Source organism: Pavona decussata, unplaced genomic scaffold (assembly GCF_977016875.1).
Source record: "Pavona decussata unplaced genomic scaffold, jaPavDecu1.1 SCAFFOLD_4, whole genome shotgun sequence".
Taxonomy (NCBI): Eukaryota; Metazoa; Cnidaria; class Anthozoa; order Scleractinia; family Agariciidae; genus Pavona; species Pavona decussata.
The window spans coordinates 679,329-695,379 of record NW_028145428.1 but is presented as its reverse complement, the minus strand read 5'-3'; the positions used below and the strand labels follow the sequence as shown (position 1 = coordinate 695,379).

Here is a 16,051-nt window from a genome sequence, read left to right as displayed (position 1 = left end):
ATCTCTACAAGCCTTCGTTTTTTCGACAAGCTGCCTGATGATGATTATCACCGAGAGATCAAATATATTAAGCACATCGTTCACGCCCTTGCATTTTGTTTAAACGCCGTTTGTGGTCCTTTTATCTACGGCTGGAGAAATGAACAATTTAGAGACGCTTTTCGCAGACTGCTAAAGTGCGCCTAGTGAGGGTGCGAGTAATTCGCTGTTAGCCGACGCTGTAGATATCATACACTCATTCATAGCAGTGGAAAGCTGAGTGACTGTTTACGAGAACGAAAACGTGGCTGTAACGAAGAACAATCAACTGTAAATAAGAAGTAAACTCTTCGTGTACAGCGTTTAAACTTCTTGTTTTGTCGAGCAACATGTCACGAACAGTGATCGCCACACAAAAAAAAAGGTTTACAAGCATGCTTAGAAATTTAAACGACTCATTCATAGCAAGTACCGTTACACATAAATCCAATCACACAGCTGAAAAATGGCGAAAACATTTAAAATAGTCTTTTACAAAGTTGCATTGGGTTTGATCGCCATCTGCTGTAACTAAGGTGGAGAAATGAAAACAATTCAGTAGCAATTTTGGCGGTTTATTAAAGTGCGCTAAACTCAATGGCTTGCATGCAAGGAAATATTAGCTGTTAGGCCACGGCTGATGACAGCACATGCTGGTAATAGCGGAATAAACCACGGTATTCGCGGGAAGAAGCTAGCTGTTACGAAGAAGAATTTGTTCTAGATAAAAGTTTAAAGCATCATTTGGTTCGTGGGTGCTTTTGTTTTAAGTTGTCCACACCTGCGACGACTTGCGATGTCGCACACATAGCTAACAAAAGGAAACATTTCACAAGCTTACAGAAATGTAAAAATACACATTTTTAATGACTGATTCATAGTACCCGTACACATCTTAAAGCCAATCGTTCGGCTGTAAATATTTAGCCTGAGACCAATAACGTCAGTAGAAGGTCATAAAAGTTCCAAAAAACTGTCGTAGTAAGATTGGTTATTATACATAGTTCAGTTAAAATAAATGGACAGTCTTAGATAACTGAAAGGTTAAAAATGAACATTACAGCTTTGTAAAACGTAGACAAGGAAATCGACCTAAAAGGCTGTGGTACACAAATATCTTTCAATATTCAAAAACTACTTAATGACTTTATTCATTGTACTATAGCTACTAATAAAAAAAAAGTTGGACCATTGTATAAATGAGCGAGGCAAGTACATCTTCCGAGGGCAGGATGTTTTCTTTGTCACAGTATAACTGATTAGTCAGATCAGCCGGATTTCAATTTAATAGTGATCGCCGGTTTCACAGAGCTTATTTGGCTCGTTATTCACACTGGTTGCCCCAAAGTTTGCTAGTTGCCTGGATCTGCTAAATTGTACAAATCTCATTGGAATTAAAAAAAAATGAGGATAACCACGTTTTTCCGGAAATTTCTGATAAAGTAACAATGCTAAAAGGCTTGAAAATGCATAATAATGGCATGTAAGGTTTCCATATTGCCGTAGTAAAGGAAGAGAAAGGCAAGCTGTTTCTAAAACATTCAACAAAAATCAGTCTTTCTCATTGTTTAGCTGAGGAATCAAAATAGAAAGTGTATGAAAAATGAATTTTCTAAGTTTAACACGATTTTATCACCGTTAGATAAAAATGTTTTAAGTGCTCAGGTATTGTTTCCTTGTTTTGTTTCTTTTCTTTTACGTTTTCATACCGAGTCTCGAAGAAAATAGTTTTTAGCGGCTTTTATCTGAACTCGTACACTTTCCGCGAGCTGTCTTTTCGTGTAACCTACCCTGGTGGGTTCCTATACAGCTTTCTTCCAGGCCCTCACGGTTAACTAGTTTCGGTGAAATAGCCGAGAGGAACCCTTTTTGATTGGACCGCGTGACCCAAAACGCAGGAGTGGCAGTGCCAGCCAGTGCCACCTTTGGGTTCTCGTGCGTTTTTTACATGGCGAAGCCCATGGAGCTGTCACTGAAAATAAACAATGATTTATTGCCTAACTTGCCTCAAGTCCAATATTGAAACTGCCTGTTCATAAATTATCCATTCACTTCTAATTGTGCATGCTTTCCGCCTATCTATACCCGCTTTAATACTTTTTATATTTTGTATCGAAATCCAAAGTTTTGTCAGGATCGAAAAGCGGGAGATGAAAGCAAATATTTTTACCTGAAATTTAACAGCTGTTGGGTTTTGTGCGTGTGAAGTTTGAGAGCCCACGTATTCATAAACGGCACGGAAAATAAACAATTATCCATATCAGCTCACTTGTATTAAGTCCAATATTGAATTGATTCACTTTAGCTTCGAATTCAAAATGAATTTTCTGTGTGGAACTTTTTATAATTCTGAGCAAAATCTAAAGCTTCGTCAGGATAGAAAAGTAGGAGAAAAAAACAAACGTTTTCAGCTGAAATTTTAAATTGTCTGTCTTCACAGCCGGTTTAGTCAGTCATGTTACCCAATTTATCTATTGACGCAAACATGTGCAAGATTTTTGTTTTCGATGCAACGAACTGAAAAAAATTCAAACTGTTTACAATTTTAACCGAAGAACGCTGTTGCGTGTTTGCATATTCCAGTGATAAAATAATGCACTGGTCATTTGAAACCCCCACCCCCCCCCCCGGACCCGGGACAGGTAGGGGGATTTGACAAAGGCCCTGATCAAATCATACGAAAACCTTCAACCCCCGGGGAAAATCTTGAGATCAAATTCCCCTCCCCCTGGGAAAAAATTGGCAAGGGATTAGAAAAAAAAACAAAACAAACCAAACAAAGCAAAACAAAAAGAAACCGTTCACACTGAATTAATCAGGAGAAAAATAGACTTTAATAAGGCAATAGTTTTCTTTTAAAACTAAACTTGTTGTGGATTATTAAATTTTGCAAGAATATGAATTTCACATTACAACAGAGCATTTCTGAACAGTGGTAGCTTTGAAAATGTTAAAACAGCACATTCAGTGTAAAGCCGCTTTCGAACTTGGTGTATCCACAAGTCCAACGCATTCGAAATGGAACCACTCTATAGGGCAGCCAGGTTATCACAAGCAATCATATTGGGTACAAGAGTAACAGGCCTGCACGGCTCCCTAGCGCGTGTTTAAGCCTTTTTTATAATTTGGCTCTCACGGGTATATCTTTGACTGACCGCTCATTCAGTGGGTTCATTAAAAGTTCTGACCTCCAAAAGGGGGCCGGCTTGTTAGAGAGGGGGTTTAACAGAGAAGCGGTGGAGAGGAGTTAAAAGATCTTTCACGGGTAATTGTTTCATCTTTCATCCAAGACAACACGAGATTCAGGTTTAATGTATGCTTTGTTTTAGTTTTTTCCTTTTTTCTTTTGTCGAAAATAGTTTACTTATTGTTTTTCACGACTGGTAAATTAAAATCGCGAATTTACCTGCAAAAATATTAGGCAAGGCAATATATTATCTTCCCCTCCCATCATCCCGTGAGTCATTATAACTCGAACTCCCGGCGGCTAGCCTGCGAACGCAGACGTATTTCCGGCTGTCGCTTCACTCCGCCGAAAAATATTTCTCGGCGGAGTGAAGCGACAGCCGGAAATACGTCTGCGTTCGCAGGCTACCCGGCGGCAGGCTGCTGTAAAATTATTCTACGCATGCCGGTCCTAGTTACGCTTTTCTTTGCAAGCCACTGGGCTAAAATTGACGAGGAGTTTAGTTAAAAACCAAGTTTTTATTATGATCCCCAAAACTAAAACATCCCTTCTCCAATGCATGTATGTTTTCTTTAATTACCGCACGTTCACTGTCAGCGAAAAACATAATTATTATCTCTGCGTGCTAAGGATAAACAACACAATAGGACCGTATGTGTTCGAACTGGAATTGAATGTTCAGCTGTTGTGGAATAGACTGTGAGCCGTCCTACTTTTTTCCTGAGATCACGCTCGCAAAGCGACGGTAAAATTATGCAAATTAAGTAGAAAATCTTCAAAATGATACTCAGCAAAGAAATTGTAAACCTTTGCTGAGAAAACGACGCATTTCAAGTTTACGGTCGTGTAAATATGCAACACAGACGTACATAGTTTATTTTAATTAGGTTATCTGAGTGAAAAAATTAATCTTTATAAGCTTATCAACATTTAACGGTCGTAGTTGTTTTCGCTTACAAACCGCTCTCAAACTCTGTTTCGTAAACATGTGTTATCTTCAAACTAAATTCAACACAACAATCAGAGAAAACGAGTGTTTAAAGCGGTGTACACAAAAGTCCAGGCGCGGATTCAGGAAAAAATGCGACCGTTTTCCAATAATGCGGGCGCCAAAGGCACATGGTCCTAGGGATACTTAAACCTATGAATTTTCTTTTATTCCTATAAATATACATTTTTTGTAACAAATTGTAGACTCGAACCTAGTTTAATGGCCTTAACTTCCCCGAGCGAGTCTCCTGTAGCTCAGTGGTAGAGCATCTGAACCAGTAATCGGAAGGTGTTAGGTTGTCGGATTTTCTTTTTGCCTAGTATGCCTGTGTCACTTTGAATAATACATTATTCTCATACATTCACCAGGCTTAAAATATACCATCACATTTATTCCATTGCGCGTATTTATACTATTTTCAACAGCGAACTTTAATAAAAATCATTGTAGATATAGACTGGTTTACCAGTATGTAAAAAGGCGTGTTTAATACTTCTTTCCTCAGAACCCGGATATTATGAAGACGGGAATTTTGGAATACGACTAGAAACAGCTGTGCTTGTAAAACCAGCCAATACAAAGGTAAGGAGGATACAGTTTTGAGTTCAAAGTGAAATCCCATATGTATTGAGCTGATCATCTTCTTAGTGTTTTATCAGTGAAATTAGTTGGAAACAACGCGACTAACTAAGATATCCAGCGAGATCAACAGCTGGTCATAATCTGTCAGGGCAAAAGGTGTATATTCACCATCCTTTAGTTTAATCATCAGCTATAGGTGTACTTTCAGGAACTCTCATGGAACTAGTAGCCCTAAGGCTGACTTGCTAGTTCAGACATTTCAAACATTGCAACAGTTTTGCGAAGTCCCGAGTTCTCGTCTCTTTGAAACTGGTTAGGATTTATTTACATTTGTCAAAGCTTTGTTGGAGAAGTGGATTGGAAGCAGAGTGAGGTTTTAGTAAAAGAAATTTGTTTCTGTCCTTTGTACATCAAGAAATTGTTATCACAAGGTTCTCTATTCTGATCTTTCTCTCAGTGCGAGTTTTTTTTTTTTTTTATTTTATTTATTACGCAGTATCATTTTGATGGACTGGAGTACCTCAAGTTCGAGCCGGTTACATATGTAAGTATTTCTTGTTTTATTCTGACACTTAACAAAGCAAATTTATCAATTTAATTAATTTATTTATTTAATCAAATTCCAAATTTCATCACACTGCAGGAGATAATCTAATGAATTTGAGGTCAGCTCAAAACAAAATACGAGATTCCTTGGAATAAACCGCTTAATATATCACAGATAGTCTCTAATAACTAGTTTTATATACACAAAAATAAATTAACTTACAATAAAAAAATTGTATTAAATTTATCATAAAGAAGGCAATCAAGTTCTTACGAAAGACTGACAAGGTGTTCGGCTCCCCAATATTATGAGGTGGTTCATTCCATTGGCGGCAAACCCAAACAAAAAAACCAATCGTTCAAAGCTTCTATCCTACTGAATGGAACATCAAGTGTTTGATGATAAACGCTTCTCAGCGGCTTGTCGCAAGAGCGAAACGATGCAACTAATGTAATATCTTTATGTTTACTTGTTCGAGCTGCTTGTAAAAGACGGGAAATAACGAGCAAGGCATCTGAGTGATCTTTCAGATTGTTCAATGGAACAGCGTTTCACATGTTTTCTAATCTGATTTAAGACAGTTCTGCTTCGTTGCAGCAAAACCACGTCGGGGAGGGTTTAGAACGATACCTCATAAAAATGGTAACTTGTTTCCAAGGTAATCATCTGATGAACGCTCCCTTCAGACTAATGCGTTTTCGAAACGCCGCGATTGTTCTACCAAAAACGCATCAAAAGCTTCGAGTACACGCTGTCGTTTTTACAACGTTTTCCCTCTTCCACACTAATACGCTCAAAGAGAGTTTAACCCAGCAGAAAATTTCCAAAATTAACGGCAAGTCTTGAGAGGTACATTCCCACTGGAATGTCCGGACGGAAAAATGTGCTCCGTTTGTTTTACCAGTTCCAGGCCCTGCTTTGATAGTGTATTGCACAAAAGGCAGACGCAAATCTCCATCGGCTTACCATTTGCACAAACCGCGCACCAACTGTTTTCCCTTTGTAAATACTCAAAATCTCCGTTTTCGCTCTCCACTGTTGTTGAGAGCGTTCTCGATGAAAACGATGATCGTTTTAGTATGGACGCAAGGCCAAAAAGTATCGAAATGTATGTTTTCAAACGAAAACGCATTTGTGTGAACGGAGCCTTGAATAAATTACACCAGCCACGATCATCACAAACAGAACCCCATTCGGGGCTGTTTATTGAACAGAGGCGAGAAACCTTTGGTAACTTTCGATGATAATCATTATCATCGAAAGTTACCAAAGGTTTCTCGCCTCTGTTCAATAAACAGCCCCGATTTTTCTCGTGGATGGGGTTCTGTTTGTGATGTCTTATTTAATATTTCTTTAAATTATTGACTAGATGCCGTTCCAACGCAAGCTCATTGACGTGTCCATGCTAAGCAAGTCGCAGGTAAATCTCATGTTCACGAAACGTTTCACGTCTCATGTCCATATAACAGAAACCGCATGAGGACAAGTGCAATTCTCTTGATAAAATATCCTTTAGTGAGCGGTCTGGTTGGTTGAAAGTCGTGTTTCTAACTACGGTACTCGGTAAATTTATTGTAAAATATTTCATAAAACGAATACACCGTATTCACAAATGGCGGACACGCACGGAAAAGACTGGCACTACGCATCAAAACGAGGCGTTTTAGGATAAACAAAAAGAATTTCCAGCGAATGTAAGTCGATAAGTGCTGAGTTTCTAAAAATTGAGTTTTTCCGATCACTTAGTCCGAACGAGTTCAAGTTGTAGTGTTTATTATTTATTGGTTGGCTTCTTGTAGCAATCTCAAATGCAAACTAGACACTCACGGGAAAAAAAACTGAGTTAGATTGTTTGTTTCAAACCTTCGAGTGTAATGTCTACAGAAATATGAAAAGTTGTTAAAAAGATCTTCACTCTAGCAGGAGCCACAAAGGTTTATTCAATGTGTTGTTTGGAAAGGGAAATAAAACAGGTTTCGAAGGAAAGAAAATGAATCTACAAACGGACGCAGTTCCAAAGAGGGTTGCGTGGTGATTACTACTCGGAAGTTCCAATCACAAAAGCTACAAAAACCGACTCCTACTATTGTGAACAGCTCTAATGCCTAAAAAACGAAAACAAAAGGAGGTGGAGGGAAGTTACTGAAAGAAAAGTTTAACTAAGGAAGCAATATGTGAGCCAAGACTTACATCTGTAAATATTTCGGTACATTTTAGGCGCTTTTCCCCCGAAATAAAAAAGATATCATGCATCGCAAGATAGGCCAAGATTCATGCAAGTCATTGAAAATGTGGCAGTTACCAAAGTCAAGAGGAACTACTGGAAGTAAGGTATCAATTTTAAGGAAACGATCCTGCAAGGAAATTCAGGAATGTCACTCTCAAATGCGTTACATTGAAACTGCATTACAAGGAATGGCAAGTTTAGGAACCCAGTGTAAAGCGAAATACGATAATCTAATTCTGACAAATTACCTAATTAAGTATGCAAATCTTTAATGATTTCAACCGAAATGCCGGTTAAAAAGCCACAATGCTGTGTTCTCTAGTCCCTGTTTCACGAAATACAATTTTCTCATTCAGGCAAGAAATGTTCCTTCTGAGCTTGTTCCATTATTAAACAGTTAGATTTTGATGACTTGATTGATTTAACAAATTATGAATTTTGAGGGGACGGCATTCTCTGCTTGCTGTTTACAGTACGGCTACAATATAAATGAATCGAAACAGACAAGTCTTGGTTTACCTGTTGCTTCTTTTTAAATTATTCGTCCAGCCGTTTCTCTCCAGATCCTTCACGTATTTTCGTTGTCGTCTTTGTCTTTTTTTTTGGTATTATAGCGGTTTAGACAAATGGTTGTAGTCTCTCTTGCCCTCGGAACGTCCGATACGAAGTTGATCACGCAACTTTCGTTAGAAATGCATCCTTTTGTATGTTCATTTTGTTTCCTTCAAGACCTATCTTACCTTCGGATTCCGAGAGACATACCAAGCAAACTTCTGTAATATCTATATCCATCTGCGCTCGAAAATTGAATCCTTCGGAAACAAAAACTCTAACCGATTTGTTTTCGTGATTGTCTATTTTGCATTTGGAATTGCTACAAGAAACGAACCAAGAAACACTAGACCTCTCTCGTTCGGAATAAAACCAGCGATCTGAAAAACTTGCTATTTAAGAGCTTATCAGCTAAACATTCTCTCTGTGAGCTTGTACTCGCAGGCAAATTATTTTTTATCCTAAAACGCCTCGTTTTGATGCCTAGTTCCAGTTTTTTCACGCGCATCCGCCATTTGTGAATACGGTGTATTACAAGAACGTTTATCCGGGGTTTGTACAGAGACAAGTTTCTTGTTCTCCCAACCTTCTAAACATGTTCTATGACTCCACGGCAAGAAGGAACTCTATTTTTACACAATTCCAGCATTTGACGACGTATGATGCAGTTGGAAAAACTTTTCATGTCTGACTGGTAATCGGAAAGCATCCCCTGAACAATGTAATTTTGTAAAAAAAAAGGGCTAACAGCTACATTAGTCGATCCCCCGGACTGACGATTCCTAACCTGTAACAACAATAACAGCTGTCCATGTCGCTTCCACACGCTGGAACTTAAGGTCGCATGTCGCCATTGTTGGTTAACGATTGCTTATTGTGTATTTGAAGAAAGTCTGTACACTTGAAGAAAAATTGGTTGTAGTTTCTCGTTTAATTAATAAGGTTTCTTTCGTCGCTACAAGCATTTTTTCAATAACCATCGGGTCATGAAACTCCTTATTTTTTAGGTGACGTTAAAACCACTTTTTTCGCACCCCCCCCCCCCCCCCAACCTTAATTAAAAAAAACAAAAACCCATCCCAACCTTATAAAAAAAATCAACAGTGCCTTACTGCAATGGTTTAATTTGCTACTCTGCAGGTCGACTGGCTAAACGAATATCATAGAAGAACAAGAGAAGTCACCGGAAGAGAACTTCAAAATCGAGGAAAGAAGGCTGCTTTCGCCTGGTTATGGAGAGAAACGGAACCTTTAGATTACGAACAGCGTTAAGTGTAATCATAACTACCACAAAATAAACACTTCAGAAGAAAACGAGGGCGAGAGGAAACCATTCAAGCCTTACTTGAAAACTTTTAATTCAAGTTACTTTATTATTTTCGACTCCACAGTATAAAAAGCCTTGTTTGCGCTTTCACCAAATAACAAGAGATGAGGCTTACACTACTGCTGTCTTACACTTGACCTTTAGCTTCAGAAGCGGCTATCCGATAACAATACCAGACTTGCAGTGCGCAAACCTATGTAAAAACAGTGGGTCGCACTGAAAAAACACAGAAATGTTGACTGATGCGAGGAGACAGCGGCCAAATATACCGTACCGGTGATACAGTTTTAGCGACTGAACAACCACAATATCATGGCGGACGCACCACGTAATCTCCAGCTGCAGTGATATGCAGTCACGGAGACAAAGTCCACTGAAGTCTGTTTCTATTTTCTATTTAGCAAAACAAATTAGTAGTAGGCTACAAGTGGGTGTGCGGCAATTTGGCAGCCCGCGTGGGTCGTGCTGGACACTTTCTCGCCCGCAGGTTCATAGGATGAACAGGTAACCGCACAACCTTCTTCCGAGAGCTGCGTGGTGACGAGTGTGGCTGGGGGACTGGAGAGACAAAGGAAATTGGACTGTTGGATGGGGACTGGTGTGGAGTGCCTTTCCTGGTGTCTTCACTGTAAATAAAAAAAATATATAATAATAAAATATAAGCAACTAGCTGTACTTGCTTAGTCGTACGACTTAAAAATGGACTGTACCTAGCATAGCTGTGACCTGCTGAACTTAATCCCGAAGACCTGCGCCTGGCCATAGAGCGGGTCAAAGGTGGTGAGAAGATGAACTCTAATGAGGGAGTGGTGCTTGGTTGTGCTGATGAAGAAGCTGTAGTTTCTCCTTCTCTGAGCGGTGTTTGAAGAGCAGCTGGTGGTGAAAACGTGTATAAGGCAGATGTTTCCATTGTTGCCTGGTTGGTATCCCTCTGTGGAGAGGTTTGTGAGAATACAAGAGGAGGTGCTACAGATGATGGCGACAGTTTCAGCGGACTGCTGCTGGTGCTGGTGGAGGTGGGAGGTGACAGTGTACTGTGTTCTCGTTCCTTGTCTTTGATCGGTGAGGTTTTGTTCGAAGGTTCTTCACTTATACGATCTGGGCTCGGCTCCTGAAATACAAGATTAAACAAAACAAAACAAAACAAAACAAACCATCAATAAACTTATCACAAATAGCCAAAAAAGTAAACTGTATTCAGTTTGTCAAGGGGTTAAAGTAAACAATTAGGAGGTCCTAGCCAAGCCAAAAGGTATTTCATTATATGACTTGTTCACTAGGCACAATCACAGATTCATTTGGACCATCAATTTTCATCAGAACAAAGACAAATTTTCTGAAAATGCCCCTCCAAAAGCGGTAACATAGGCAGTCAGAAAATAGCTAATGTATCCCAGGATGGGAGTCGAACCCATGACCTCCTGCAAACTGGTCCACAGTTCCTGCTTATGGGACCGAGTTACCTTTCCATATGACTAATCTTAGCAGTATGTGGGAGGTGTGTTGGTCGCATATGACCATATGACCAGGGTCTGGTTGAATAAAGCATCTTAAGAAAGTGTGAGTTTTCTCCAGTCGTTCCCAGTATTCCGAAGGATTTTCTCGCCCTCTTTCAGTTTGTGTTCTCTATCCTCAGTAAACCGTCTTCAGCCGAGTGATCCAATATAGCGCTCGAGAACATCTTTGAACATCTTTCGGAACACAAAGAATGATAGCAGAGAACTTCCGCTTTATGCAAGCAGGCCCTGGCGCAACACCTGTCTCCAAGTGACTAAGTAAGAATCGTCAGCTACTGAAACATAGTCAAGATGTGTCAATAAAGTCTATATTGGCCCTCGCTCACCAGCGCGCCCATGTCTCAAAGCCTTGTGATGGTGTTCTTATTGTTTGTGTAGTGGAGGGAAAAATATATTAGAACTGTAACGAGAAATAGTGTTACCTTTGCTGAGGATGACGGCTGTTCATTCAAAGGAGTCACTCTGAAGACGCACAAATGAATCGCATTAAATGATCAGTAAAGATACGAGTAAAACCATTTGCTATTGGTTTGAAACAGGCGACACTCCCATTAACCAAGTCAGAATCACTCGTATGGTGATGGTGGACAGATCACAATAATATTAATAAGGCTAATTCAAAGTTTGACAGACAAATCACTGTATTAAAGCGATTTATGGCTTATTTCCGCAAGCAAATTATCATGTACAAAGTATATTTGACTTGTATCATCACTCACTCTGCAAAGGTGTGTACTGTTTGATCAACTGTAACACTCGTTATTTGAGGTGGCTCATCTTTTACGCTGTCTTCTTCACTGTCAGCATCTAAACCGCAAACAGAAAAAAAATTGACCAACCGAACAGCGAGTGAAGTGAAAAGCAGGCTGATTTTACAAACCAATCACTGCATCACTATCGTCCAGCTCGTAGCTGCTGTAGTCCTCGTCATGAGCGGCTGTTTCCTCTATATCACTGTCTCCTGTTAAGTCCATTACAGCAGCAGTTATCTGCACCTCTGTCTCTGTTTGTTCTTCTTCCTCCTCTTCCTCTTCTTCATGAAACGAAACAGCTGCACCATCTACTGACACAAGTAAAATTCCCTCAGTTTGATTCACCTATCGTACTCATTCTCGATTACACACCGTGCCCTGTACTTTAAACACCAGGGCCCGGTTGTTCGAAAGCCGATTAAAGCTAATCCTCGATTAAAAGTTAGTCAAGGTTTAAATCTCGCGCGTTTAAAATGGTTTTAAAGGCTAATTTCAAGCTAAAGGTTAAGGAAAGTCAAGACAAAACTGAGGAACCAAAATCTTTTGGGAGAATCTTTATTGATTATCAATTAAACTCGCATCAAAGTTCACGTTAATCTGGGATTAGCTTAATCGGGCTTTGAACAATTGGGCCCAGGAGCCAATTTAATAGAGCGTTCACACTTGTAACTTACACTTTGGGTCCGGCCTTCAGTGTCATTACACGCTTGTGCAGAATGCGAGTCCGCTCAGCATTAGTACAAGTCTTTAAGGATAATATCTGAACTCGTTTTTGAACTTTTCATTGAGTTTATTTTTGGGTGTGTATTTAAAACCCACGTCGCACTCGGTCGACCTAAAATCGAGTTTTGTTGTGGTCATTATTTTGCTTTCCTACAGATCACACGAAAGCTAAACATCATACCTTGAGTGTCTTCCTCTTGATCAGTATATTCCACAGTCACGTGCCTGGTACTTATTTCCATGGCGTCTGTATCTTCAGTCATGTGACTGGGCGAGGTGTCAGGTGTGGAGACATCTTCTGCTTGTTTAGGCGGGCTAATTCAAAAGTATGTTGTTTCAGTTTACATAGAGGGAAGAAGAACAAAGCGCAACACAATGTTGTAATATAGAGGACGGAGTGAAGGGGGGGGGGGGGGGTGGTGGTGGTGGTGGTTAAGTTTTCAACAAAACCTGAATGCATATTGGTAACACAGATTGGAAACCGGATTCAACCGGTGTCTGTCATTAGTTGTGCTGTACATAACTATGATGTTTACTCATTCCTAATTCTTTCGTCTTGATAGCTTAGAGCACTGCACCGGTATCGCAGTGGTTATGGGTTTGAATCCCGTTCAAGCCTGTATTTTTAACGCTTTCTTTTCGCAATAATGGTCACTCATTTATTTATAACTTGTATCAATAAAAGATCAATGGGTTACCTTCTGGGAGGGGACATAGCATTCTCACCAGCAAACCTGGAAAAAAGCGAACAAACACAGGATCGCACAAGACTTATAAGCGATCAAATATAACTGATACGTTGGCAAGCTTACTTTCAGTAAGGAGCTGTATTACAGTAAGTAAGGGTTGTGAAATTATACACAAGGATGATATGGAAAACTATTTTACCTTATACGTCTGTTTGGCGTGGCAAATTCTTCAGTTTGAGCAGGACCAGTAGCCTCTAAATAAAATAAATAACTGCTTTATAACGCGACTATCACTAAAGGTTTTGAAAGCTTTTCATGCTAAAAAACAGTGAATTTACAAAATAATGAAATATGTAAAATAAAACAGAAAAAAAACCCTTGGCAAAAAGGTTACAAAGAACGCACACACATATATGTAGTATATAAAAGAGAAGTACTAACACTATATATGCCAAATAATCAGATCAACTGATCAAACATTTGAAAGGAAATTTACCGTGGGTGACAGATTCGAATCCATGTGTTAATAAGAATCGCCATCCGACAAGCAACCCTACGGCTTAAGCCCCCTATAATGGAAAGCGCGTCAACTGTACAAGCCCACATTTCCAATACTTGTCTGTTTGTTTCGCTACTCTGAAACCGTATTCCTACTATTCGTTCCGTTTTTGTTTCCCTTAATCTCATTCAGTAGGTGTTTTTACAATCTTAGATGTTCATGTCCCCGACCTCTCTTGAAATACCATAAAATTACGAATACAAGCCTTGGCATACACGACACGTACCATGAGGCTCACCAGGCCTGGACAACTGATCCGAGGAACTGCGCCTTGTTATTGGAGGTGAAGATGTGGGCGACTGTTGGGGCGATGTGCGACGTATTACTCGGGTGATCTGCAATTAAATACAGCAAATAAGTAATGTTGATTCTCCAGAAGAGAACAGTTTACAATGGTGGTGATAAGCCTGTTTCCAGTCCTATCTTCTAACAACAAAAACAAAAACAACAACAACAACAACAACAATTTATTTACAGATTCAGATTATATAAAGGCCTTGTCCCGCAAATAGCCACAAAGCTAGTCGAGGCGGGACAAGACAAACAAAATTACAGTAAATTACAAACATGCTGGAAAACGGAAAACTTAACTTTACATAATAACGCAGATTTAGATAAGGCTATACATCAAAATTAAAGTAAATTATATGTAATTTTTTTATTATCATTAATATTACAATAGAAAAGAGATGAAAAGGGAAAAGGAGAATCAGATTATACTGGCAAAAAGAAGGACATGGATGATCAGTTTTTCATTTGGTCAATTATCGTTTCCACTTCAATATAGGAGTCTACAGTTTCAAGTTTCTTAAATTTGTCCAGCGTGCCAAGTATGTAATACAGGCGATTTAACTAGGAGATAAAAATATTCATGGCCTGTGTGTCTTTTGTTGTCTTTCGCATTATCGCTCAACTCACATACTTGTCTAGTTTTAAAATAGCCATCATAACCTAAATCCTGAAGCTGAGATAATGACACAAGCTAGAGCGCAACTAGGCTTGTCAACTGAAACGTTCACGCTAAAACGTTCCCATAATTTGAGTAATTGTAAATATCTCCTATTGATTGTGGTATGGAGATTGCTTCACTATTGCAATAGGCCAGTGAAACCTGTATCATGGACTAAACATGCATGCGTCACAAGATGGCAGAACTGACAATTCAGGACGTGCACAATCCAAAGATCAGTTTAAGTGTATAGGTGTACGCCACCTTTAAAATTGACTGTGGTGTAGCAGTATTGACCGCCTCTGTGTCATTTATAGATCCAGCAACTATCTGAAAAACAGGAGCAAACTTCATTTTCCAGTTGAAAAGCAAACAAACAAACAAACAAAACAAAAAAGGACCACCTTGCTCGCTACGAACTTCACTTCACATATGTAAGCAATTTTTCAAACCATTGTAACTTAAGGAGGCTCGCAGCAGTTTTTCTGGACTTACGGTGGAAGTTTTAAAATTACAATCTCGCATAGAAGATAAAGTTCGATCTCCTTCATACTACAACATCATTTCAAAATATGATCTAAGTTTCATCGGTTTCCAAGCAACAACTATTACCATAGCAACGATAGCGCATAGTCTCTCATTTCAACATTGTCGATTATCTCGAAATCTAGTGAGACACTTTCTGACGAAACTTAGGGATTTAAACTACTTAATGAATCTACTTAGACAACTTGCAGGCGATATTAGAAAAAAATCTGTAAGAGCATTTTCAAGAAAACAATGAATCAATTTTTACGGGATGATTTTGTTTATTCACGCATTTTTCACCAATATCTCTGGCAAAATAAAACTTGACACTTTCTCTTTTCTGTCAAAAGGTCTTGTTAACAATAAATATTTGGGAAAATTCCTATTATAAGGTCCTTTTGAGAGAAACATTAAAACTATTTACAACAAGTCTCTGCTTAATACTGACCGGCTTCACTTTAACAACTGGAGGTGTCGCCAACAGAGAAAGAGCTTCAGCACCTGAAAAAAACTGTCGCCTGCTACAAAAAGAAAGAGAGAAAGAAAGAAAGAAAGATAATAAAACATGACTACCAGAAATTACAGTGGAAATACTCTATAGGAAGAAAAGGGTTAAAGTTTAATACAGTCGAACCTCCGGTAAGCGACGATCCCAAATGCCAAGAGTTAGTGGTCGAATAAGAGAGTAAAACCAGAGGGAGTCTTCCGGGAACAGGACTCAGTGACATACTTATTCGAAGAGAATTCATTGCATACATTTTCCTAGTTATAATACGAGCAGTGTTAGGTTGTCACTAAAAGTTCCTCGTAAACCCCGAGTAGCGTAGTACATACAGCGAACATGGAGATCAGACCATGTGTCCCTTACAAGAGGTAAAAAAACAAAAACGACAAAATGACAGA

The 16,051-nt window shown here is 39.1% G+C and overlaps 2 protein-coding genes across 3 annotated transcripts in view; one reads left to right on the top strand and one right to left on the bottom strand.

The window, feature by feature from the left end:
* Positions 1–9,389, top strand: part of LOC146489640 (xaa-Pro aminopeptidase 1-like) — a 35,533-nt gene extending 26,144 nt beyond the window's left edge. The window contains exons 23-26 of the mRNA XM_085103637.1: positions 4,702–4,778; positions 5,275–5,322; positions 6,695–6,745; positions 9,245–9,389. Coding sequence (XP_084959763.1) covers positions 4,702–4,778; positions 5,275–5,322; positions 6,695–6,745; positions 9,245–9,376 — 308 coding nt within the window. The 3' untranslated portion in view covers positions 9,377–9,389. The remainder of the gene's footprint in view (positions 1–4,701; positions 4,779–5,274; positions 5,323–6,694; positions 6,746–9,244) is intronic.
* A 48-nt stretch (positions 9,390–9,437) lies between these two features.
* LOC146489639 (protein ELYS-like) overlaps positions 9,438–16,051 on the bottom strand; it is a 32,967-nt gene continuing 26,353 nt past the window's right edge. For both annotated transcript variants that reach the window (XM_085103624.1, XM_085103631.1), the window contains exons 37-47: positions 15,597–15,669; positions 14,885–14,950; positions 13,898–14,006; positions 13,312–13,366; positions 13,122–13,157; positions 12,605–12,738; positions 11,829–12,008; positions 11,668–11,755; positions 11,371–11,410; positions 10,142–10,542; positions 9,438–10,057 (exon numbers count right to left, since the gene is read on the bottom strand). In XM_085103624.1, the coding sequence (XP_084959750.1) occupies positions 9,853–10,057; positions 10,142–10,542; positions 11,371–11,410; positions 11,668–11,755; positions 11,829–12,008; positions 12,605–12,738; positions 13,122–13,157; positions 13,312–13,366; positions 13,898–14,006; positions 14,885–14,950; positions 15,597–15,669 (1,387 nt within the window). In that variant the 3' untranslated portion in view covers positions 9,438–9,852. The remainder of the gene's footprint in view (positions 10,058–10,141; positions 10,543–11,370; positions 11,411–11,667; positions 11,756–11,828; positions 12,009–12,604; positions 12,739–13,121; positions 13,158–13,311; positions 13,367–13,897; positions 14,007–14,884; positions 14,951–15,596; positions 15,670–16,051) is intronic.